This window comes from Leptonotus elevatus, chromosome 3, assembly GCF_054856555.1.
Source record: "Leptonotus elevatus isolate MCC_2025b chromosome 3, RoL_Lele_1.0, whole genome shotgun sequence".
NCBI lineage: Eukaryota > Metazoa > Chordata > Actinopteri > Syngnathiformes > Syngnathidae > Leptonotus > Leptonotus elevatus.
In genome coordinates, this window is record NC_141241.1 from 7,199,077 (window position 1) to 7,223,239 (window position 24,163).

General features: G+C 40.5%; 1 protein-coding gene across 1 annotated transcript; it reads left to right on the forward strand.

Moving 5' to 3' along the window:
• The first annotated feature begins 14,496 nt into the window (after positions 1 to 14,496).
• Positions 14,497 to 22,531, forward strand: cplx3b (complexin 3b). The gene is made up of 3 exons (XM_086071948.1): positions 14,497 to 14,941; positions 17,894 to 17,981; positions 18,805 to 22,531. Exons 1-3 carry the CDS (start codon positions 14,784 to 14,786, stop codon positions 19,027 to 19,029), a joined length of 471 nt encoding a protein of 156 aa, XP_085928074.1. The 5' UTR covers positions 14,497 to 14,783; the 3' UTR covers positions 19,030 to 22,531.
• Positions 22,532 to 24,163: the final 1,632 nt, after the last annotated feature.

Below are 24,163 nucleotides of genomic sequence, written 5' to 3' on the forward strand. Positions count from 1 at the left end.
GAATAATGTGTGAATAGCATGTAAAGCGTATTGACTGTCTCCTTTGCAACAGTTGACTGGAGTCCCTTCTGACTGTTGAGTGTGATGTCTGCTGTTGTGCACGTGCTCCGTGCCGTGATCTAACGTCCCGCCTGGCCGGCGGCGGGCATGTTGGCCGCCTTTTGACTTTGGCAAATATCAAGGTCCTCCCCCGAGTCGCGTTGGAACATGTTTTTTTATGCGTCGCTTGTCAGCATGAATTTGCATTGCGCTCTCCACATTTCACCTCCTCTCCCCTTCCTCCAGCTTGCTGCTTCCCATGCATGCAGGGAGACAAGGGAAGGGCAAAGGGCCCCGCGGCTCAATGTCATGTCCTCTGAACTGCAACGTCGTCAGAAGATGCAGCGCCTCTTATTACCGGATGTTTTTACTGCTTGTCGGTGGCATAAAGGCAGATTCCATAAGGGAGGAAGTGTCCAACAGGACTTTTTTTTTTTTATTAGCTAAATGCAGGTCAGCATAACACATAGTTAGCAATTAGCATTGCTAGCATGTTAACCTGATTCCGTCAACACAACAATTACAAGGTGCTAGAAAAGTTCAAGGACTGTCACAGAAGATGTAGCTCAAACCAAACTAGTATTGTTAGCTGAACCATGCTAGCTAATGAAACCAGTCAATGCCTTATGACGAGACTGTGGTACAATAAAAAAAAAAAAAATCTTTTTTTTTTTTTTACATCTAAAATGTGCTAATAAACATGCAGCTAACAGCATAAAACTTAGTACTTAAGTATAAGGGTTGTATAAGTGCTTCTTTTACTGGAGTATTTTTTTTATACATGCTCTACCTATTTGGTTGGGCAAATGCTAAAACAACTAAATAATGTGAAAGAATGCCACTCTAAAATTGTCATCCCCAACCAGGAGTAATGAAAGATATACTCCATCTAAAGCCAGAGTAGATTCTGTTGTCTCTATTTTAGGTAGAAGCCATCTCAGGCAGGCTGGCTATGTGATCATCACACCAACTGGCTGCAAACTTCCCCTGCCAACATTTTTGTATTTTGTTCATTGAAGTTGCTGAGAGAGGCCTGGCCACCATTTGGCGCGACACTGCTGTGCAAAGTTTGTCGGCCGGCCCTGAAGGACGACTACACACTGATGCGCGTGAGGCGCAACGTGACGGCGAGGCGCGTCCACTCGTCTCACGTCTTAGTGTCGCGGCGATGGCTTCTGGCAGGCTGCCTGAGCAGATGATGTCTTTATGCACCTCCAACGGGAGGAAGCGCTCCACTTGGCAGAGCTTACGATGCCACACTGCAAAGAGGGGAGTGTGAATTGGCTACAAAAATGAGTTTCAAGTAGCTGTCAGAATGTTGGTATGGAGGCAGCCTGTGGAAGCGTCGTTAGCGATTCTAAGATTCTGACTGCATTGAGTTGCCGCTATTGGTTGTCTGTGAATGTTGTTTGTTGGGGACTCAAAATTGGCTTCATTGTTGACCAAAATGTGCGCTTTAAGTTAGTTGAAGGTTAAATTGGCTTCATTTATAAAAATAAAAAAAACATTCCGTTTGTCAAAGACTCAATCTGATATGTGAAACATGTAAGCTTGGTTATAGAATCCAGATTTTCTTTGGTGTTTCTGAAAACGCAACTTCACATCAGGTCCTAACGACTTATATCGCCTTTGTTTGCTAGTTTCGTCGAAGACACAACAATATGCTTTAGTTTTGTTGAGCTCTAATTTGTATTCCGCATTGTATGAAAACGGTTGTCGAATATATTAGGTTAAGTGAAGACTAATTAGTTTTTCAAGTTTACAAAATTATGTGTTCTGTTTAGACCACGAAACGGAACTCTAATTGTCTTTGAAAAAACCTTAATTAGATGTTTTTAATACTACTAATAAAAAGTATTAATGTACAGAAACTATATGAATATGTGTGTCCAGTGAAGAGCCAATGTCGTGACGAAAGTAAATACGTCCTCTTTCTCTCTCTCGAAGTGACCCGTCTCTGCGTGGATGACTCGGCGAGGGCCCGAGGAAGACGTAACGTAAACGCTTGTGACACATGAGGAGCGGCGGCCGAGCGTGAGTAATGTTGGAGGTTCACGAAATGTCGCCAAGACTGCAGATAAAAAGTGCACACTCGACCACTTGTCACAACCCCACATTTTTGCTGGATCTTTCCGCCTTCCTACTTTGAATGCTGACTTAACTTTCAGTGTATATTCTTCTCTTCTCACATTTTTCTTCTTCTCATAAGACCCGCTTTTTAAGTCGTTTTTATGCGAATTTAGATGCATTTTTCGGACAAATTTTTGATTAATTGAAAAACAACGGAGCGCAACATCGGTGTTCATGAAAACAGGAATTTTAGGTTTGTAAAGTTTCAATATCTTGTAGGGCTGCACGATATTGGAAAATTATGCGACATAGTTGCTGAATATAGCGATATCAATATTATTGCGATATTTAACATGTACCTAAAGAAATGACATTTTTATTATCTAATGAAATAATTTTTTTTTCATTAATTGTAATTACCTCTTGATAATGTTAAACTATTGGACGGCAGCGCACAATTGAATTAGCAGCTGACTGGTCAAATTCAGATAAAAGCATAACATTTCATATGAAACTTATTGCATGTCTTTGCGATATGCATATCACATGTTCCAATATGGCGATATCAATATTTTTTCGATATACTGTATTGTGCAGCGTTATCTCGACATTTGCAAAATACGGACGCTTGGAACTGCCAATGTGGAGCAAACAGTTTTGACGGGATTATGTCATTCGAACGTACTGTAAAGACGTTTAAACGTCTTGTTAACATCATTCAAACATATTGGCCAAATATAGGCCAAATGCTCAAAACATAGCATTTTTTGCTATAATGGCATGGATATTTTCCTATAAAGCCATAATTGCACATGCGCAAGTCAATATCCCGTAGCATTATGGGAAAAAACATGGAATGCTTTTAACATGTAGCCTAGGTTTTACCATTACGTTTGAACGCCTTTACTATAATACATTCGAACGATTTTACCAAGACCTTCAATCGTTTTTATCAACAATAAGTTGGAACGCCTTCATCAAGAAGTTCGAACGACTTCATCAATATGTTCGAATGACTTTATCGTACTGTATCCATTTTGTTTATTGTTTTTAATCCATACAACAGTGACAAACGCTTTTCTTCCCATTTCCTTGAAAGCAAATGTGGCACTGTACAGTATGTCATCTGTTCACGTGTGTGGCTGACTTATTTGCTGTGTAATTCATGCAGCATGGTGTAAATACAGCGTGAAGTGTGAAGAGAATGTACCCAAGGGGATTACTCGAGTTTACCAAAAAAAAAAAAAAAATGGCACCATTCGAAATGAGCATCCAGCTTGTAAATAAAAGCTTATTCCTCGAGTGGAGGCTCATCGAGACCCTCGGACGCTCTTCCCAGCCTGTTCACCAATGGGCCAGAAGTGCACGCATACAGGGCTGTGTGGGCCCAGGAGCATGGCACCGGGGGGCAGGGGGAGACCCAGATGAGCACTCACCAGCGCTAATGATGAAAAAAAAGAAAAAAGAGAGACAGACAGAAACAACTGGGAGGAAAGGCAATGCAAAGAATGTGGCTTGCTGTTTTTCAGAACGTTAACCTTTTTTATTGATTTGTTTTATGACTTGGTTTTTTTTCATGTCTTTAAAAAATATATGTTTTTCATTTTCATGTTTCCCCATCCTGGAACCTTCTGTCCCATGATGTAGCATCATGTCTGCAGATCCCAACTCCTTCATTAAGTCAATGCGTCATGCCAGTGCACGTGTGCTAGCCTGTTAGCCATTAGCACACACATCCCAGCCAGAGGTCAAATATGCTACTTTCGCTTTTTTTTGGGGGGGGGGGGTGTCCAGCTTTAATGGATCACTGCTTTAATGGCTGCCATGCTTTTGCCCGTGTGTTCCCGTTTGGGCTCTTTATCTGCCGATGTTGACGCTTGAGTGAGAAAAGCAGCTATTAGCATTGTGTCGTTAATGTGCTCTATGCACTCGGCCTTGTTGCGTAATGCCGTGATTAATTTGGGGAAATGGTCGTCCTCATTACTTTGTGGTGGGTGGAACGCTCAGCGGACACTTCATTAAGCACACCTGCGCACTGTAATGAGAACACTTAGGAGAGAACCTTATAGAGGCAAAAATAATGAAAATACAGTATAGTCAGCGTATTAACCTGTCAATTAATAAACAGTTGGACATGAATAGTTAACTAACAATAACCAATCATTTGGAGGACTGATTCCATTAAGGCGGTGGACGCTTTATAAATGACAGCGTGTGTGTTTTGTGCGTCGTAGCACATGTGACCTCAGTCTAGTTAAATTGCTTTACGTAAGCATGACACCACGCAGCTTTTTTTTTGTAGTCTGTGCATCCCCGAGGAGCTTTTTGCGTCACGCGACCTCCGCCGTTCCATTCATGCTGCACTGATGACGACAACGGCTCATATGCTCGTTTACAATTGCAAGTTCCGAATCTGTCAAATGTGAGTCATGAGAAGCGGAAACAATAGCGACAAGTGTTCTTTATGGTAAGAGGAAGCTGTTGTCGGGTACATTTCGTCAGATATTTGGTGCAATAATAGACTCTGAAAGCCCCCCCTTCCCTCCACCGTCAATCACAGCAGACGGCATCCATTTGTGTGATGTTCATAGTGTGAAAAGCTCACTTATGTAACGCCTAACAGCCTCCGATTGTGTTGGAAGAACGGTTATTGATACTGCGTTTTGCTTTAAGAACAATGTAGATAGTTTATTAATCTGGCTATACAGCAGAGCTCCCTAAATGGTGGCATTTTGCCCCTAAAATTTTATGTAATGCAACTAAAATGTTATATTACTCGCGTCAGTAAACAACCAGGAAATGTTTTTATTTTTATTTTATTTTTTTAAATAATTACTATTTTTGATCATTCTTTGGGGGTGGACAAACTTCTGCTTCGCACTGAAACCTATTTCTCAATAATATAGTGAAAAAGAGTGGGATGAATATTTACTTTGCAAGTCAATTTACAGTGTGTGCCCGTACATCTTCTAATTGTGCGCCTAAAAATTCAGGTTGGGTCCACTGCCTAGTAAAAAAAAAATAAAAAATTAGTCTACTCCTGCTTTACAGTACTACAGTACTTTACAGCACTGCCACAATACTGAATTACTACCAGTAATGCTGCCATTTTGAAAACTAGTAATATAATGTGAATGTCAAGATGATTTTTGTGGATTATATTTACCTCTCTCCAAAATCGTTTTTTACAGTGTACCCAAGTTTTTTTTTTTTTTTTTTTTTTTTTTTTTTTTGCGTAATGGCAGATTATTATCTTAAGTCACACCAGTGAGACATCGCGTGAACGTATTAAATGGATTTAATGAACTGCATTCTACATTATGACATTTCTCAAGATTTATTTTATCTTATCGGCCTCTAATTTGAGTCAAGAATTGGTAAATCCTCCAAATGCAGGAAAGATCTTACCGCACCGCCGCGTTGTCATCGTAAAGCTAACATGTGCGGGCATCTTGTCAATTCAGCCTAACGTCGCGTCCAGCCTCGGGGAGGTTTGACGGCCAGCCAGCCACCTCACCTTGGACCCCGAGTGCGACCAAACGGCGAGACGCTCCGATTGAGCCAACTTAATTGAATTCAGTGAGCGAAAGAAGACCGTGTGAGTTAGAGGGGAGGGGGGGGTGAAGGTACAGCCAGGACTCCAGCACGGATGAAGATGACACAGTTGCCTTGGGGGAGGGAAAGGCTGGATTCAGCCGAGCATTATGAGACATTTTCAGCGGATTTCGTCAGAGCTCGTGTTGTTTGGGCCGGGACGAAGGGGCTGCGTGAGGTTGACTGGAGACATTTAGCAAAACATCCGATCTTATGTAAGCTCCGAGAGGTGCTCAGTGTTTGCATCTATAACCCAATAACAAGTTTTCGCCATATAACACAAGAACCCACATTTGTTGAATTGAAATTAAAACCCTAACCTTGGCTTGAAACCATACTTTGATGTCTTAAACGTAACACTGTTTCGCAACCCTTAATTGCAACATTAACCCTTATTTGAACCCTAACCCAGCCTTGAAACCCTTAACCCTTTGTTTGCCCCCCCCCCCCCCCAAAAAAAAATCAGCAAGTTGCACAAACTGTGCTAAATTGTTTCATAGTAGGATTTTAAACTAGAGTTAGGGTTTCAATTATAAATTTTAATCTAGGATTAGGGTTTCAAACTGGGGTTTGGGTTTTAAATTGGGGTTTTAAAATAGGTTTAGGGTTTCAAAGTAGAACTTTAAATTAGAGTTAGTGTTTCAAAGATTAATTTTAACCTAGGATTGGGGTTTCAAATTAAGGTTTTAATCTAGGGTTTATGTTTCAAAGTAGGGTTTTAGACTAGAGTTATGGTTTCAAACGAGTTATTTTTCAAATTTGGATTTTAAACAGGGTTGGAGGGTTTCAAACTAGGCTTGTCGTTTCTACGTCGCGTTTTGAACTCGGGGTTTTAAATTAGTGTTTCAAACTCAGGTTAGTGTTTCAAATAAGGTTTTCACCCTCAGTTTTTCAGGGCATGCTGGTGGCTGATGTTATACGACAGGCATGAAAGCGCATTTGCTGTGATCAATAGCCATGAAGTTGGGAAACGTTCCATCCGCACCTCCACGCCTGTGTCGCCACCCCTCCACAGATGATTTTTTTTTGGGGGGGGGACATCAAAATGGCGGGTCGCCCTGAACATCCACTGTGCTGTGTATGCCATTGTGCGTGGGGCAAATGAGCGAACCACTATTCCACCGTGCTGCTCCTTCAGCCACATTCTTGTCCGTTTGCTGCCTCTTCATAAAAAGCTGAGCATCCGATTTGCATGCAAGCGCAAACAAATGGTGAAAACCTATTTATAGCACGGAGAGAGAGTGTGTGTGTGCGTGAAGAAATGTTGGGAACACACACACACACACACACACACTCTGTCTGTGTGCCCTAATGTGTCCAGACGAGACGACACGAGGTCTCCGGCATTTTGTGGCCCGCCAGGACCGAGAGAGAGAACATCACGCATGATTTACAACATGGAAGATGCACTACGCCCACTCAGTACTCATTTGTAACCACATCCCAGACTTAAAACCCTGATTTGAAATGCTAATTTGAAATCCTCAAATTTGTTTGAAACCCTGATTTGAAACCTAACCCTTGTATATTACTATATAACTTTGGCCGTTGTTTGATACCCTAACCCCGATTGCTTGCCCTCTTTGCTGGTGTTGAAGTGGCACGCGGGCGCCCGGGTTGCGTGAGGTGACGGGTGCGGCGTTTGGCCGGCCTCGTCAAAGGAGGTTGTGCTGTTTACAGGCGTGGAGGTCAGACTTACGTAACGCTGCGCATGTGGCGAGAGGGGCCCAAAGCGCTGGAGGTGTTTGCATATGTGTGTGTGTGTGTGTTTTGCGTGTTTGTGCGCTGAGGACTGAAGTAGACACAGATGGAGCTTTGGGTTGGAGGCGCACCTCCCGGCTGGACAAACAGATGACAAGATGTATTGCGAAAATAGGAAGTGATGCATCGCGGGAAATTTCAAGTCATTACGACGTCTAATGAGCCCGCCGTGGAGCGTCACAAAAACAAGAAGGTTGGGAAGGGAAAGCCGCTGCTGCTATAAAACAAGCAGCCGTGGGTTGCCGATTAGGGTTCGGAATCAAGTTGAGGTTTCCAGCAAGGATTGCACTTTCAAATTAGGGTTTCAAACAACGATGGGGGTGGAAATTAATGTTGTAATCAAAGGTTAAGGTTTCAAATTGGGGACTGGAGCCAGGGTTGGGCTTCAAACAAGTGTTAGAGATCAAAAGGGTTTCAAGACTAGGCTTGATTTCAAATTGGGGTTTTAAATCTTGGTTAGGGTTTCAAATTATGGTTTCAAGCTTGGTTTAGGGTTCAAAACAATAGTTAGGGGACACATTAGGCCTGTATTTAAAGTTAGGGTTTCAAATTGGGTATATAAAGCCAAGGCTAGCGTCTGAAAATAGGCATTCAAGTGCTGGTTAGTGTTGTCCCTAATATGGTTATGGTTTGAAATTAAGTTGGGGGGTTCAAACAAAGCTTTGGGTTTTAAAAATGGGTTACGGTTCCAAGCCAACATTATTATTAAAATTTTGGATTTTAAGTGGGTTAGGGTTTCAAATTAGGGTCTCAAACAAGGGACTTTTGAAATTGTTAAGTTAGAAATAAGTTAGGGTTTTGAACAAAGGTTAGGGTAAAAAAAAAATACGATTCAGGAGTCAGGCTAAGGCTTTAAATAAAAGATACATTGTCAAACAAGGGTTAGGCTGTCAAAATAGGTTTTAAAGCCAAGGTTATAGTAGTCCCAAACAATGGCAAAGGGGTTGAAATTAGGGTTTCAATTGCTGGCTAGGGTTTTAAAACTTGGGTTATGGTTTCAAATTATGGTTTTGAATAAATGTTAGGGTTCCAGGCCAGAGTTTTAAGTCTAGTCTTGGATGTCAAATTAGAGTTCCAAACAATGCTTGTTTTGTTTTTTTAAATAAGTAAAATAAAAACATTTTCAAATCAGGGTTCCAAACAAAAGATCCTGCTACATGGTTAAGGCTTCAAACGCGTGTTTTTGGTAACGTGTTCATGAACAGCACATTAGCATTTGTCCGCGTCAGTAACTAATCAGCTAGCCGCTCATTTACATTGACACTAATGGCTCGCTAATGTTAGCCACCATAATATTGGCCTCGCGTTCATACTTGCCGCAGGGCCAACAATCAACCAACTATACAACTAGTGGAATTGGCATTTATTTATGATAAGTAAGCACAAATTAATCATGCTGCTAACTTTAGCACGTGTTTTATAATTAGCTTAAATGGACACAACATTGGGTACACCTGAACCGTGTAATCAAAACAAGCACTGTAAATGATTGCTAGTTTTATATTTGCTAGTGGCTTGCACTGCCTCATATCATCACCACATTCCTCCTCCTCTTCCTCCTCGTATTACTCAGACGAGCAGGTTGTTTGCATGTCGTCATAAAAAGGAATTTTCTGCTCAGCTAATTCCATATAAGCTCAGCCAGCACAATGCCTTTGTGACGCCATGTCTTCTCCGAAGCAGCCCTCGGGACGCACGCCACGTGCGACATGGAGAAAGGGAGGATGGAAGAGGGTGTGGGGGGGGGGGGGATAAAGGGACGAGAGGGGTTAGGGAGAATGGGGAAAGCCAGTTGGGTGAGGTCAACAGAGAGGAGAGAGAGAGAAAGGATGGAAGGATGATGGTGATAAAGAAGGGAATGTGGATGGAGGGATGACAAATGGAGTCCCAGGATGGTGGGATGTTGAAGAGATGAAGTGATGGAGAGGGGAGAAGAAAGAAAGATGGAGGATTGATGAGAGGATAGAAGGAACAAGTGTGACAGGAAGTGGCAAGGATGAGGAAGGAATGGAGGAAAGCTTAAAAGGATGGATGGAGCGAGATGGAACGAGGAAAGGAGGGTGGAGGAGTGCAGAGTGGTAAAGGGATGAGAGGTGGATGGAGGGAGAGTGAGAAAGGGAGGAAAGACAGATGAGCGGATGAAGTGGAAAGAAAAGGAAAGGTGGATAGAGGAATGGGGAGGTTAGAGGGATGAGGGGGAAGAAAGATGGAGGAATGTGGAGAGGGATGGAGGAATGAAGATGACACACACACACACACACACACACACACATGCCTGTGGTGCTTTAGCTGTTGAGCTTTAAAGCCTGCAGAGCTTAGCTTAGCTTGTTAGCCTCTCGTAGCGTGCTAACATGCTAATATTGAAACGGATTAAGTGTCATCCTTACATACAGTGAAGGATTGTGGGTTAATGATACGCCGTGCGTGCGTGCGTGCGTGCGTGTGTGTGTCACCACCTTCCTCCGGTGTGTTACTTAATACTGGCGATTTGTAAAAGTTCACAACAAGTTCACGTAATAAAATAATAATAATAACAATAAGCTAGATTGTAAGATGTAACAGGCATTTAAGCGTTTCAAACATTGATTCCAAAGATGTACTAAAGCAACTGGGAATAACTTTGGTTTACAAATATTTTTGAAGGGATGAATATTATTTATTTTCATTTATATACATAGTTTTATAAATGTATTCAGATAATTTCATTTGTTTTTGCCTGTATGATTATTTAAATTTTTGTGTTTATTTTTTAACACTTTTTCGTGCATTTTATGTATTTATCTAGTTACTTACTCTTCATCTGTGTAGATAGTTGGTTATTTTATTAAATTACAGAATATAGTTCAATTTGAATGTATCTAAATTATATATTTGTTAATTACTGTATTTTATCTATTATTTATTTGCATTTATTTCTGTTGATGAGTAGTGGGCCCCTACCGCCCTGCAGGTCTTATCTAAAAATAGATTCCGAATTATGGGACATTGTGATTTACTTGGAATGTTGTACAAGTAATCATTTGAAAATGTAAAGAGATTTATCGAATGTGTCACATTGTAAAAATCAACATCATGATCAATGTCTTCACATAAATGAATATCATTAATGATGACTAATATCATAGCATCAAAGTCAGCATTATCTTTGTAAAGGTGGACTTTGGCGTGTGCGTTGGGTCCCATTGCAGGTGTCCCTAATGAAGTGTCACTGTGTTACCAGTGTAAAGTAAGTCAGATTCCAAGATGCATAATGTTTCCTAATGAGGCTTTTTGACGCTTCCTGCTATCAATACAAGCCTGATTGGCGGAGTGTGTGTGTGGCATCATGAGAGGCAGCTGCTCCCACTCGGTGCATCCTGTGATTTTTTTTTTTTTTCATTCCTTGTTTACACCGACTTGACAAACCCTCTGATTGGTCTTTCACACGTCTTGTAAAATTTAGACGCTTCTCTTCACACATTTAAAGGCGCTGGCGCGGAAGTAAGAACAACACATCTGACTTCTTTTTTCTTTCTTTTTTTTTTTGCTTTCGATTTCCCCAGAGTCCTCACAAGCCAATCAAAAAGATGCTTCGGTAATCTGACGGCATTGACAAAATACTCAAGTTGAGCCTGTCTCATCATTTCGAGGTGTTAAAGCAAAACTATGCGACATTTGGAAGGCTTCAAAATCATCTCGATGGCACACTGGCTTGTTACAAGGAGAGTGGCTCCTTTAGATGTTACCATGGCAACCCCGGATTAGCTACTTTAGTTGTGAACCAGCCAGGACTCTTTGAATTTCATTCGCGAGTTGACAAGAACATTTAACAACATTTAAAAACAACAAAAGAATAAAAGCTTCTCTTTTTTTTTAACCTGAACTTAAAAACAAACACACTTGGTGCTGATTTCACTTTTGTTGGCAGCGTATTCTGTTTGTGTGCAGCATCACATATAAATGCTGCTTCACCATGTTTGCATTGAACTAATTGACCCGAGTCTGCAGACCTCAGAGCCCTACCTGGTTACCTTTACTGTCAACAGAAAAAAATAATGAAGTTGTCACATTAATTAAATGGCTAAATTAGTCAATAGATAAAATGTCAACATCTTTAGAGATAACCAGATGAGAATATGAAGCAATATTTCTTTGTTTTGTTGCCTGAAATTGCTGGAAATTCCAGACACAAGGACTAAATCTTCGTGTCACTTTAGATGTGTTCTTCTGCGTCAAATTCATCCGAGCGTGCCTCGTCGCTGCAGGCAGGTGCCCTGTGATGCTTGCGTTTGTGTAATTTTCAGCTGTAAAGGGATCAAGGGTGTTGTTTGTGCGTCTAATCCCTCGTCTGGTAAAACAAAGATCATGGACCGAGAGTGACGATAATGAGGATGATGATGATGATGATGATGTAGGCAAACCCACACATCGTCTTAATCCAAGGAGCTCATGTTGTAAAGTGAAAACAGGATTTTTGTAAAACCACCCCCATTATTCGCACAGCAAACAAAATGACTAGCGGCGTTTTTGTATGGACTGTAAAAGTGTTTTTTTTTTGTTTTTTTTGTTTATTTTGACCTTTCCAGGGAACATACCGGAAACTTTTGGCAAGCATGTTGCTCCCAGCGAAAATCAACATTTTAACCCCCTGGAAAGTTGGAAGGTTGCAGTGTTGATCAGGAATCAGGACACAAGAAATGTTGTCCAAAATTCAAGAAGAAATCAGCCATTTGATTTAAAGAGGTCATTTGGGGGGATTTTTGAACAAGAATGTTGGGGGAAAAAATGCCCCATTGACATGAAATTGGATAGTAACAGGAAGTCAGCCATTTTGGATTTTCTTCAGTAAGGGTGCCACAATGGTATTTTGATTGAACGTTAAGATGGTGAGGATGATATCTGATTTAAGCCGTTTTTTGTTCATTCTTTGATGTAAGACATTGACGGATTGCAGCTTTTGATGACATCATCCTGCTCGGCACAGAACTGCTGCAGTTTTGTCGTTCACCGCCCATCGGCGTCTAATGCTGATGATCAGCATGCACGCAGATGTCAGTCAAAGGGGGGAAACAGGCAGTAAAAAGACGACTAAAGCGGAGCAGGAGGCTGCGGGGGCCTTGACACGCATCTATTTTTAGATTCTGGGAGTAATGTTGTTTCTGCGCTCATCCGGGAGCCTTTCGTTACGCCGCCATCGCCAGCCGCCATTGCCGAGCATTTGCACGCTTTTGACAAATGCAGCTGCTGCTGCTGGAGACCTGGTTGGGCCAAGAAGACTTTCAATGTCAGACTGATGTGCTTATGACAGTGATCTGGGGGCACTTGGGGCAAAGAGGGCAACCATGCTCAAAAATAAAATACACATTAGACAATACAATTCACCCAGTAGGCCATGTTGACGTATACGTCTCTGCCGTGCTGCTACACCTCCGGTGAATAGCTCCGAAAAACTTTGTGGATTTGTGAAAGTTGGTGAAACTACAGAATTTGATTTGATTGATTTAATTTTGTGATGATGGTATTTGATCCAAAATACTTTCAGAATTATGCCTCCTTTTTTTTCCCATCTAAGAAACTCGGCACACTAAGTAGCAAACCGCCAGGCTTCCTGTTCTGTCTCCCTCTGTTGGTCATTGTTATATTTTGTGTTTCTCGTACATGGGTTGTGACTGTGAAGACATTTTTTTGTGTGTTTTTACATACTTAGCCACTAAATCTGATTGTGATTTTTCAAGCCATTCTATGATGTTATTTGATGTACAATACTGCTCTGTAGTTTCATGATACTTTTTCAGACATGCCAGACATTTGTATTCATTGTATGGTGATGGTATGTGGAACATCTTCAGTCATTTGCTAGTGTTCCAGGTATGCAGCAGCTAAGCCTTTGACACTAAAAACACAGCAGACGTGTTGCGTGACGAGCCAAGAAAAGTAGGGCAGACGTGGTGTCACGCTGATGCTGCTGCGAGGATCAATGTGCTCACGTTGTCGACGACCTGTCAAACTTTCTGGATGTGACATGAAAGCTTTCCTGAAGCGTTGCTCATGTTTTCATGCCCATGATGTTCATCGCGCATCCTGAATGGTAATGTTTCTATTTGTGTGTCAATTTACTTTGTATTTAGCTGGTGAGCCTTATTTCGTACAGGGGCGTCCTAAAACCATTATGTGAAAAATTATCAAAAGGAATGAAACCTCAAAAGTTATATTGGCTACGAACTCCCAAAAATCAAGTTATAATTGAATGGGTGAAAAAATGTGTGCATTCTCAGACAAAATTTTTTTTTGAAAAATATACACGGAAATACTCTGTTTTGAAACCCTATACTCTGAAACCTCAACTAAACCTTATCTTACGTAAAACTCTTAATTTCAAACCTTACCAGTGACTTGAAATTTATTTATACTTTATTTGTATACTGAAATGTCCCAAAACTTGTGAAAAATTTTAAATATATATATATATATTTTTTTAGTAGTAAAAAAATATATAGTGGCCAAAATATGAAAAATAATTGCAAAAATTATAGATAAAATGTTTTGGAATAAGTGGTAAGACAAACATTTGGAAAAATGTCAAGGAATGGGTTAAAAATAACAAAAAAAAGTTTTTTAAAGAGTGCAAAAAATCTAAAATGTGCATAAAAAATGAATTTTAGAAAGTGAAAAACTTTTTTTAAATAAATAAATTATCTATACCCCCCAACACACACCCACACCCTTCTTCCCACCACCACCATCACCAAAATCATTAATGTGCAGGAGCCCAAAAATTAGCAAATACATGAGTGAAAATTTTAGAAGAAAAAAAATCAATGAGTGGAAAATATATATTTTTTAATGGGTGTCGAATCGTTTCAAAACCTTGAACCTCTACTCTTGACTTGAACCTCTTGGAACATGACATGATGACAATCCTGTGCCCGCTTTTGCAAGTACCTAATGTTGTGTCCGTCCGTCCGTCCGGCGAGTCCATCGGGTTGCTGGCACCCTCGCACCGTGGTCGTGCTTGTGCCCCTTGCAGGAGGGAGGGCAGGCAGAGCGGCACACACGCGATTGGTAGAATCGAGCGTCAAACTTGTTGACTCATAAGCGCGCGGCTCGTCAGCATCCTCCTCCTCTTCTTCCTCCTCCTCTTCCTCCGATCTGATTGCACGCGCTATTCAGCGGGGAATCGTTTCTGCTCATTTTCCATCTCCCCCCGCAACCACAGTGGGTTTTTTCCCCCTTCTTTTTACGCGCATCTTTCTCGAGTGGATTCCACACAAGCCGCCACCCTCCATTTAGGAGCCCAACTTCTCCCCTTTCCCCCCCAAAAAAAAGGTGCTGACTGAGAGATGGCTTTCATGGTGAAGCACGTGGTGGGGGGCCAGCTGAAAAACTTGACGGGCGGTCTGACGGAGGAGAAACCCGAGGCAGAGAAGACGGACGCGGCGGCGCAGGGGATGACCCAGGAGGACTTCGAGCAGTACCAGCAACAGTTAGAAGAGGAGAAGTAAGTGAGAGACAATTGAGGGTTGAGGCTCTGGGATGCTTTTCAATTTGTGGACTGCAGGGGAAATGTTCGTGGACGTTCGCGTGCGTAAAAAGACGAACGAGAAACGTGCGTCTTGTTTTACGCACGGGAGAGAGAAAAAAAAACGTGAGCCAACCGTGCACACGGATGGATGCGTTTGAAAACATATTTGGACTGTCACATTTCTCCCGTCCTCACGCTTCCACTCTGGCAAGGATTCGTGCACGCGGATAATCTGTGCGCACGCACGAATCACAGTCCAAATAAAGAAAGTCTAAACGTGTAAGATGGCTGCGCCGGTGACCGTAGTAAGAAGCAAAATATGAAAGAACAAGTATTAGGTTCAGTCTATAGATAGGCTATATTATGTACTGTGTTGGCATGCTGGAGGACACCATGCACAAGGTCATCTGGGAAATGCCAAACTGGAGCTCTCCACATCATTTATCACAAGATAAATAGTACAAAAAATACACCACAGGGGCCCCAAAAGATCAATTCATGAGTTAAAAAAACAAATAAACAAACAACTAAATGAGTAGGATGTGAATAATGAGCAGAAAAAGAGTGAGACAAGTTTTAAAAATTGAAGTTGGAAAAACTGTAGTTTAATGCCAAAATCTCGTGAAAATGATCTAAATGAGCAAAAATGGGTATATATATATATTATATATGGTGTCGAAAACAAACGTCAAACAATGTGAGAATAGTTTAAAGTAGTAAAAATAATTTTTTTAAACTGTAAAGCTGTTCCAAAAATGAGTTAAAGTTGCCCGGAATTTGTAAAAAAAAAAATTAAGGGGAAAAAATAGATACATTTGCCCCCCCCCCCCCCCCCCCAAAAAAAAGAATTACTCAAACATGTAACACAAAAAAAAACGACTAGTAATAATGGTAACATGCATTAAAAAAAAAGGGGTCAAAAACAGAAAAAATGGGCAAAGGTATAAAATTAGCAACATGCATCCATCCGTTTTCCGAACCGCTATATGTACAAGTAACTTGCATGAATGTTGGTAATATATATACCATATGGGATGCTAAAGGTCGCAAAGCACAAGGTCATCTGGGAAATGGAGTTGAGTGGTTATCGATTGGTGATGCCAAGATGTAGCTCCCCGCATCCTGTATCATACACCTCAACACTGAGCACACGAAGGACGAAGGTCAACAAGACTGAGTCACCCAAAAATAATATATGATTTAAAACTACATAAAAAAACAAAAACTTGTACTTAAAGGTCACATGTCATCAAAATCCAACTTTTTTTCCTCCCACCGCTTTGTTTCGGCCAAAATGACCTTATTTAAGTTTGTCAATGTGTGCGGTTTGTTGATTACAGGCAGATCAAGGCAAAAAGTTTTTTTTTTTAAAGGCAGTCCATTTCAGGCTGTGAGTAGAAACACGAATCATTATTCAAGTCCCCGCCCACCCACTCATCTCAACTGAATGACGGGGCGGCTTTGTAACTGGCAACCTCAGAGGAGTTGACAAATAAATGACTTCAACTTACTTTGCAATTGCTTAGGATTTCGAAACAAGAGTTATGTTGCCGGGATCATTTTGTGGAATAAGAGTCTGTAAACATTACATTTTGCTGGGACTAAGCGAGCGAGCCAGACAAATACAGTATATACATATATTGTGTTTTACGTCGGCTAATGGCATCATAGCAACGGGAATATTTGGCCAACTAATGCCTCAATGTTGGCTCGCTAACACCGTGCTAGCAACAAACCAAACCTGAACGCCGGCACATGAGAGACACACTAGCTTAGTGCCAAGCTAGGTTGAGGCTAGTAGCAATGTAAATTGATTTAAAATGGGACCAAATCAAATAGCGTCCCTTATTCTATCGTTGGCCAGGGTACGGTGCGAGATCCTGGAGTTATTTTAAACTAAAAAGGGCAACCTTTCCGTGTGTTGATGTTAATGAAAGTACTTCTGTCTAAAATGTCTGACGTTTGCCAGACCCTCCCCTTTTGAGAAGCCTCACGTTCACCCAGGCTCTTGTCACCTGACCTTTTAGCAGAGTGGCTGACTCATGAGCCCAAGGCGCGAAACATGAGGGTGACAAAAACGTGTTTAGCGATTCCGTGAAGACAAGACATCAATGTCGGGGCGCCCAAGAAGCCGCCATCCCAGCCTGCGTCACGTGACACCCTTGACAAGATGGCTACCCGGCCTTTAGTGTTTTGCCTGTTTGGGCCTAAGGTGACAGCACAATTCATCCGGGATAAAAAAATGACCTTGCTCTGACACATTGGGTGCATCGCCTTCAGAGGATGTGATCCTCACAGGCTAGCGGTGCAAATTCCCCCGCCGTGTGTGTGTTCTGTTTGTGAGCTCAACACGCCACATCTGGCCGACATTATGTCAGCTTTGTTGACTTGCCGTGTCTCGCACAGGCCTCTCAGCAAATTAAACAATTGTGATGGGGGCCGACTGGGAGCCAATTGGGGCGTGAACGCCTCACCGATGGTTTGGATTCAGAGTAGCGCCCTCTGCTGACGGAAACCACTCAGTGAAGTGGAGTGTTTGAGTGTAATGCACATATGCGCGTGATGAGTTCGTTTCGGCATAAACAACACATAATTAATTGTTCTTCTTAATTATTATAGTTATATATATATTTTTAAATATATATTCTAGTTTTTATATTATTATATAATTGTTAATTAATATTCCGTTATTTAAATGGTGCAAAAATATTTTTTTAATAAAAAACTCGCCAAATTTTGTGAGTTTATTTCCCCCTCCCCAAAACACAAAAACATTAAAATGTATTATTCTCTCTCTACTTCCAAAGGGAAATAATAATAAAAACTCACAAAATATGGGATGCTTATTTTAAGACAGTGACCATATGCCATCAATTCTATCATAGTCGAATGTCAGCAATGCAAAGTAAATGTTATGTTGCGTTTCAGACAAGAACGAGAGGCAAATTTTGCCCAGAAGAAAGCCGAGCGAGCCACCATCAGGAGTCATTTTCGGGACAAGTACCGACTACCGAAGGTATTCTAAATTGTCATTGATGTTAATGTTAATATTATATTTTATATGCACTATGTTCGCAGAAAAATACATTGTCTTTGATGTTTATGAAAAAAAATACTATTCAATATTTATACGAAACACGTACAAAACAGTTGACTTTGATTATTTAGGTAAGGTTTACAAAATAAGTACTGTATGTTAGGTTCATATAAGACTTTAAATTATCTTCAAGGTTTATGAAAACACATGTCTAAATTGTCTTTGATGTTGTATGAAAACATACTATGGATTTGTTGATAGGGATGTAACGATATTCAAACATCACAATACGATATTATCACGATATTGTGGGGAGGTTGGCAATATATTAAAAAAAAAGTACATACAAAAAAAACGTATTTTTTAAACATTGAACAGCCAAAACATGCCTTGTGAAAATTTTATTGCACTAAAAAAGAACTAGCCACCAGAGGGTGCTAGAACTGCACAAATGGAAATCAACCTGCCTGATAAAAGATGTGCTACTTTTAATATAGTAACATGACGACGACGATATTGTGACAGTTATCGAAATATCACGACATTGCCTTTATCATCACATCCCTATTTGTTAAAGACGCTAAGAAAATGCGTACATGTAATTTGACCTTGATTGTGACATGAGCTTTACAAAATAACAAAAACATATGTGTTTTTTTTGTGCGTGGAAGACTGTCGGATTTGATGTTTATTAAATATATATATGTTGGTTCATGGAAAACAAAATTTTTCCTCCATGTTCCTGAAAAAATCAAAACAAAAACACATGCCGACTCACTATGGTCCAATTTGAACGTATCAGAACGAGCTGGACGAGACCCAGATCCAGCAGGCGGGCGACGATGTGGTCCTGCCTACCGAGCTGGCCAAGATGATCGCCGAGGACAACCAGGAGGAGGCGCACAAGCAATCGGTGCTGGGCCAGCTGTCCAACCTGCAAAACGTGGACATGGACCAGCTGAAGGACAAAGCCCAGGCCACGCTGGAGGACCTCAAGAAACAGACGGAGAACTGCAGCCTCATGTGATGTCGGCGAGCTAAGATTTGTCCAAGGCGGAGCTTCTGGGAAGGAGGGAGTAGTAGCGGGAGTGTTTGTTCGCATTTCTAAGTCATTTCAAATAATGCTAATATTTTTTAATGGCTTGATTTCATTATTTATAGCATTAGCATGTTTTCAGAAAAGGTATCATTTCGGTTGCGTATTTTCCCCAACACAATCTATTAAAAGTCAGTACACTGTACCTATTTTTGGTACACTTACATGGCGGAGCCAGATACTTCATTCATTGCCATTGACGGTTTTAGACGTCAAAGATTTAACCTGGTTTGGTAGTGAATGAGGTCATAGCCGAGTACTGATTGGTTGACAGGAAAAAAACAACATATCTTTGACATTCTTTTGCGTTTCAAAGCGTGAAAAGTTGCAAAAGATGCTTAGTAGCACTTTTTTGGTACCCTTCCGTCCGCAGTGGTACAGTGTTGACATTTTCAATCAAAAATTGTGCTGTGCGAACAATTCCTGAAGCTCCCTCCTCATTTTTCCAGAAGCTCTTCTTATGAGAAACGGGTGGTCTGTGTAGTCAAAGTCCTCCCCTTTTCCTGCTAAACTCAGAGAATTCCAACAAATAGGATGGAAATCCACGTTTTACTTAAAGGGACTACACCACGGTATTTTAAGCCCTCCCACAGTTAACTATAGGCAAATAATGATGAAATCTTACCTTTGACACAATCGCGATGTAATTTCTTATGAAATATGAGTTATTTCGGTGGCTATTTTTCTTACCCGGAAGTCAAACGCTCGGTTCAGCAAAACCCTCTCATGACGTCGTCCGACTTTTTCGCGCAACGCCCACGAAACATATAGATTTTTTTAAATGGATCCTAAATTTCAAATTGCGTTTGGTCACACAAGCCAGCAATTCTTGAATAAATATTTGAAACAACACGGGTCCTTGCCGCAAGAAAGAGGTTAGAGGAAAGAAGAAGGAGGAGAAGAAGAAAAAAAGCACCACTGTGGGTTGTGAACCCGCGTCCTGTTGCTAACTCGTTCACTGCCATTGACGGTTATAAACGTCAAAAAATCATTTTAACTATTTCTATTAGTTTAACATTTTTTCTACTTTTGTTAACAAGAGTAAGAAAACCTCGATTTTTTTATTGTACATTTAGAACAGATATAAAATGTATGATTAATCGTGAGTTAACTATTGAAGTCATGCGATGAATCACGATTTTAAAAAAATTAATCGCCTGACGCCCCTAATTTTTAATAATCATCTCGTCAGGCGATTTTAATTGAAATTAATCGCATGACGTCACTAGTTAACTCACGATTAATCACACATTTTATATCTGTTCTAAATGTACAATAATTGTTTTTCTCTAGGTTTTCATACTCTTGTTAACAAAAGTGGAGAAAAAAAGTTAAACGAAGAGAAATATTTTTGACGTTTATAGCCGTCAATGGCAGTTAATGGGGCGTGCGCACTATCCACTACACCATCCATTCATTTCTATTCATCGGCGCAAATGTTTTACTTGTAGTTTACACGAGTGTCAGCCAATGGATTTTAAAACAGCCAATTGTCATTTCATTTGCATTTTGGCATTGCAAATGTGAAGAATAATTGATTGCTTTGAATTCATTTGGACAGAATGTTTATTGATAAAGGCTACTTTTGTCATTATCACATGGCGGGAGGTCTCAGAGAAAGTGGGCGTGCGTTTAGTCCGCAGAGGCAGTGCGGAGGGTCAAACCGTGCCAACAGCTCGTTTTCTCAGGTTGGGAGGGGCTGGTGCTTGGAGAGCAGAATAACCTAGAATTTCTCATACCGGGGGGCGAATGGAGGAAAACACAACTTTAGTCATGTTTTTGGGTGAGGGATTAGCATTTTAACAATGGCTAAAAGCTCTAAAAAGTTGATTTTTCATATTGCAGTCCCTTTAATCGGCAGCTAATTCCGCTGTCAAAACCACCCTGTTTGGAGGAGAATTATATAAAATTTGAGGACTACAGGGATGGATTTTTGCAGGGGTAAGCGTTTGAGAAGCACAAAAAATGGCAACAATAATTAAGACTTGGTCAAATGTTAGTACCTACTACTACCTGGAAGCTACTTTTAACAACAACAAGCCTTTTTACTCTTCTTTTCTAATCATTTCTTTTCAAATAATAACTGATCAAATAAGCCATGTGTCACTTTAGAGACGTTGCGGTGTGCAATTCAATACTTCTTGACTAAAGACGTAGAGCCTTCACCACCGGGTGAGGAAAGCCTGTCTTTGTGCTGCACATGGAAGTGTCATTAAAATACTCAAAATACATATATAAAAAGCTGCTAAAAAAAAGTGTAAATGTTAACGCTTTTAGAGGCCAAAGCGCAACACGTCCGAATATTCGTGTCCTCATTACGCCAATATTTATGTTGTGTGTACGCCGCTAAGCTTGTCGTGTGGTGCCGTTTCGTGCCAGTGGATTAGCTGTCGTCAAGTCGAGTGGTGTCCTCGTGAACTTTGTTAGCGCTCATGCTAACGGCGCCGCCTAATGATGTCGTTTTCGGAGGGGTCCGATTGTGATGTTGTTGTGTACTTTTTGTGTCGCGATGGAAATTTGCGCTTCTCTGTACCACTTTACAATAGGGGTGACGTAATCGTGTGTTAATGCAATTAGAAAGCATTTATGAATCAGTGATAAACACTTATCCGTGTTACTCGCCATTTTGCAAGACAATGCTCCTAGCATACTTCACTGTGGAGTCACAACCATAAACCTAATTCTAACAAATTTGCTCAAATAACCTTATTTGAGCAAATTTGTGTGTATTAAACTGGTATCCCTTGTCATTAATCGGTACCCAAGAAGTAGCTGTCAGTTAAAAAGTTGACCCTAACCCTACGCAACCCTTTCCTGCCCTTACCTAACCCTAAACCCTTATTGTAAAAGTGGTACCCACCTCACTCGATTTTTTTTAAATGCGCTTTTAGCCTTTTGTGTGTGTGTGTGTGTGTGTGCATATAAACTTGTGTATGTTTGTTTTAAAGCAAATGTGTTGTTATCGCACCGCTATATGAACAAAAGTATTGGGACTGTTGGAAAGGTTCCCGTCAACAAAGTTGAACAGAGCACACCTTTATGGCTTCGTGCAGTGGGATGTCCAAATTGATGAATTAATCAATAAACAGGCGTGTCGCAATATTTTTTGTCCGCCAAATGAATGAATGGACGCCGAGGAAATGCTCATTGCTGTGGTTCTTGTCACGTGATGGTGATAGACCAGTAGATGTTTATCATGAAATATACGAGAAAAAGTAGCAATAAGTCGGGGTTTTTTTTAAATATCGCTACGAGGAAATATCTACTGTAATAACAATGACAGTAATAATAATAAAATCGGGGGAAGTGAAGCCATAAGCCACGAGACTTGCTTGCTTTGTACGAGCGTGTTTTGCTTTTCTCATCAAATATTTCTGTCATTCTGTGTCTGATGGGAGTTTCAACTGCAATAAACATATTTTTGGATAATGTTCTTCATTTGTGTGTCATTTATCAGTATTTCCATTAATCTCTCGTGAAACCGTGGCTCAGAAAATGATTGATATTTTCAAGCGAGTCAAATATATTTTGCATTGGAGTTGCAATCTCCCTGATGCACAACAGAGGGCGACAACCGTTCACAAAAAGTTTCTATTTTTTAATTTGAAGCTGTTGATTATGACCCCCCATTGTACGTTGTGTAAATTAGCTCAGTGTTTTCCAACCTTTATTAAGACAAGTCACATATTTTACATTGTAGAACTTTCATGGCACACCACCAAAACAAAAATGTCCCAATAAAGTATGAGAGCTGTTAGAATGATAACAGATTTACTTACTAGTTAGCTACTCACTGTGAAATGTGGGCCTGTTCAGCACAAACTAAATTGACTTCGATGTTTACAAAAATTTGTACATTGACTTCAGTGAAGATTAAATTGTCCTTGATGTTTACAAAACCACATACGTTCGTTTTAAGACTAATTTGTCTCATGTTTACAAAAACATTAGGTTCACTGAAGACTAATTTAATGCTTCTGAAAAGAAGATGCGCACTATTGAAAAACAAAATTGTCTACCGTATTTCATGTCAAGTTTGTTGAAGACTATACATTTAGTTTAGTTTATTTAAAAGGCCAATGTGTGGCCAATTAATAGATGGCTGCACCAGATTTAGCATCATGCTAGTTTCCATCTATAGTCGACAAAAAACAATAAAATTACACAACAAAGTTCAAATTAAATACAAGTAACATCCAAATGCAGAGTACAAAATACAAAGTGCTGTGGCGATTGATCTCAATATTTGAATGTTTACTGTGTACAGTTGAAGAATAAATTGAAGAATGTGTTGTTACTTTTCTATGCTCCTAAAAAAAAGAGACCAAAATCCAATTACTTTATGTTAGCACATACTATTCTTTATCCAAGACTGCTGATCTGTCTATTTGCATTCTTAAACCTGGCATCCATTTTGCACAAACTGCCAGGCCCTCCCAGTGGCAGACACATGTGAAAATGTAGCCCCCCCCCCCCCAAAAAATCCAGTTAATCAGCATGTGAATGGCAGTAAAGTCTGAGCTATTGCTAGTTTTCAAGTGCAGTGTGAAAGGGGAGAGCTGTAAATTATATTACTGCAGAAGGCCCTCTCCATTGACGGACGTGTTGCGTGAACAGACCTCCTTGTGGGGAGATGCTGGGCCGACGCATGGCCAATCGGACACAATGGCGGTGAAACGGGCCAGAAAATACCATTCTACAAGGCTGAGGAATGTGTGACAGCAATGGTGGAGAGGGGGGTGGGTGGGTGGGTGGTGACAATTACAGAGATTCCCAAAGGGAAGACCCTCAGCAACGAGGCCATCATTAATTAAGGTTAAGTCAGATGGTATAAATAAAGCTGTATGTACTGTATTCCAAACAATATTTATGGATTTACCGACTTTTGAAATATTTGAATGAGTGGACATGTTTACATTCAGTGATGGAAAGTTACAAAGTGGAAATACTTTGTTACTGTCCTCAAGTACATTTTTCCGGTATGTGTACTTACTCTATCTATGTAAATGGAGATATATGTCAAGATTATGTGTGTACAGTAGTTGAATGGAAAGACATGACAAGA

Coding starts and splice junctions, on each gene's coding strand:
- cplx3b (XM_086071948.1), top strand. CDS start 14,784: ATGGCTTTCATGGTGAAGCACGTGGTGGGGGGCCAGCTGAAAAACTTG. Junction 14,942..17,893: donor CAACAGTTAGAAGAGGAGAA/GTAAGTGAGAGA, acceptor GTTGCGTTTCAG/ACAAGAACGAGAGGCAAATT. Junction 17,982..18,804: donor ACAAGTACCGACTACCGAAG/GTATTCTAAATT, acceptor TGAACGTATCAG/AACGAGCTGGACGAGACCCA.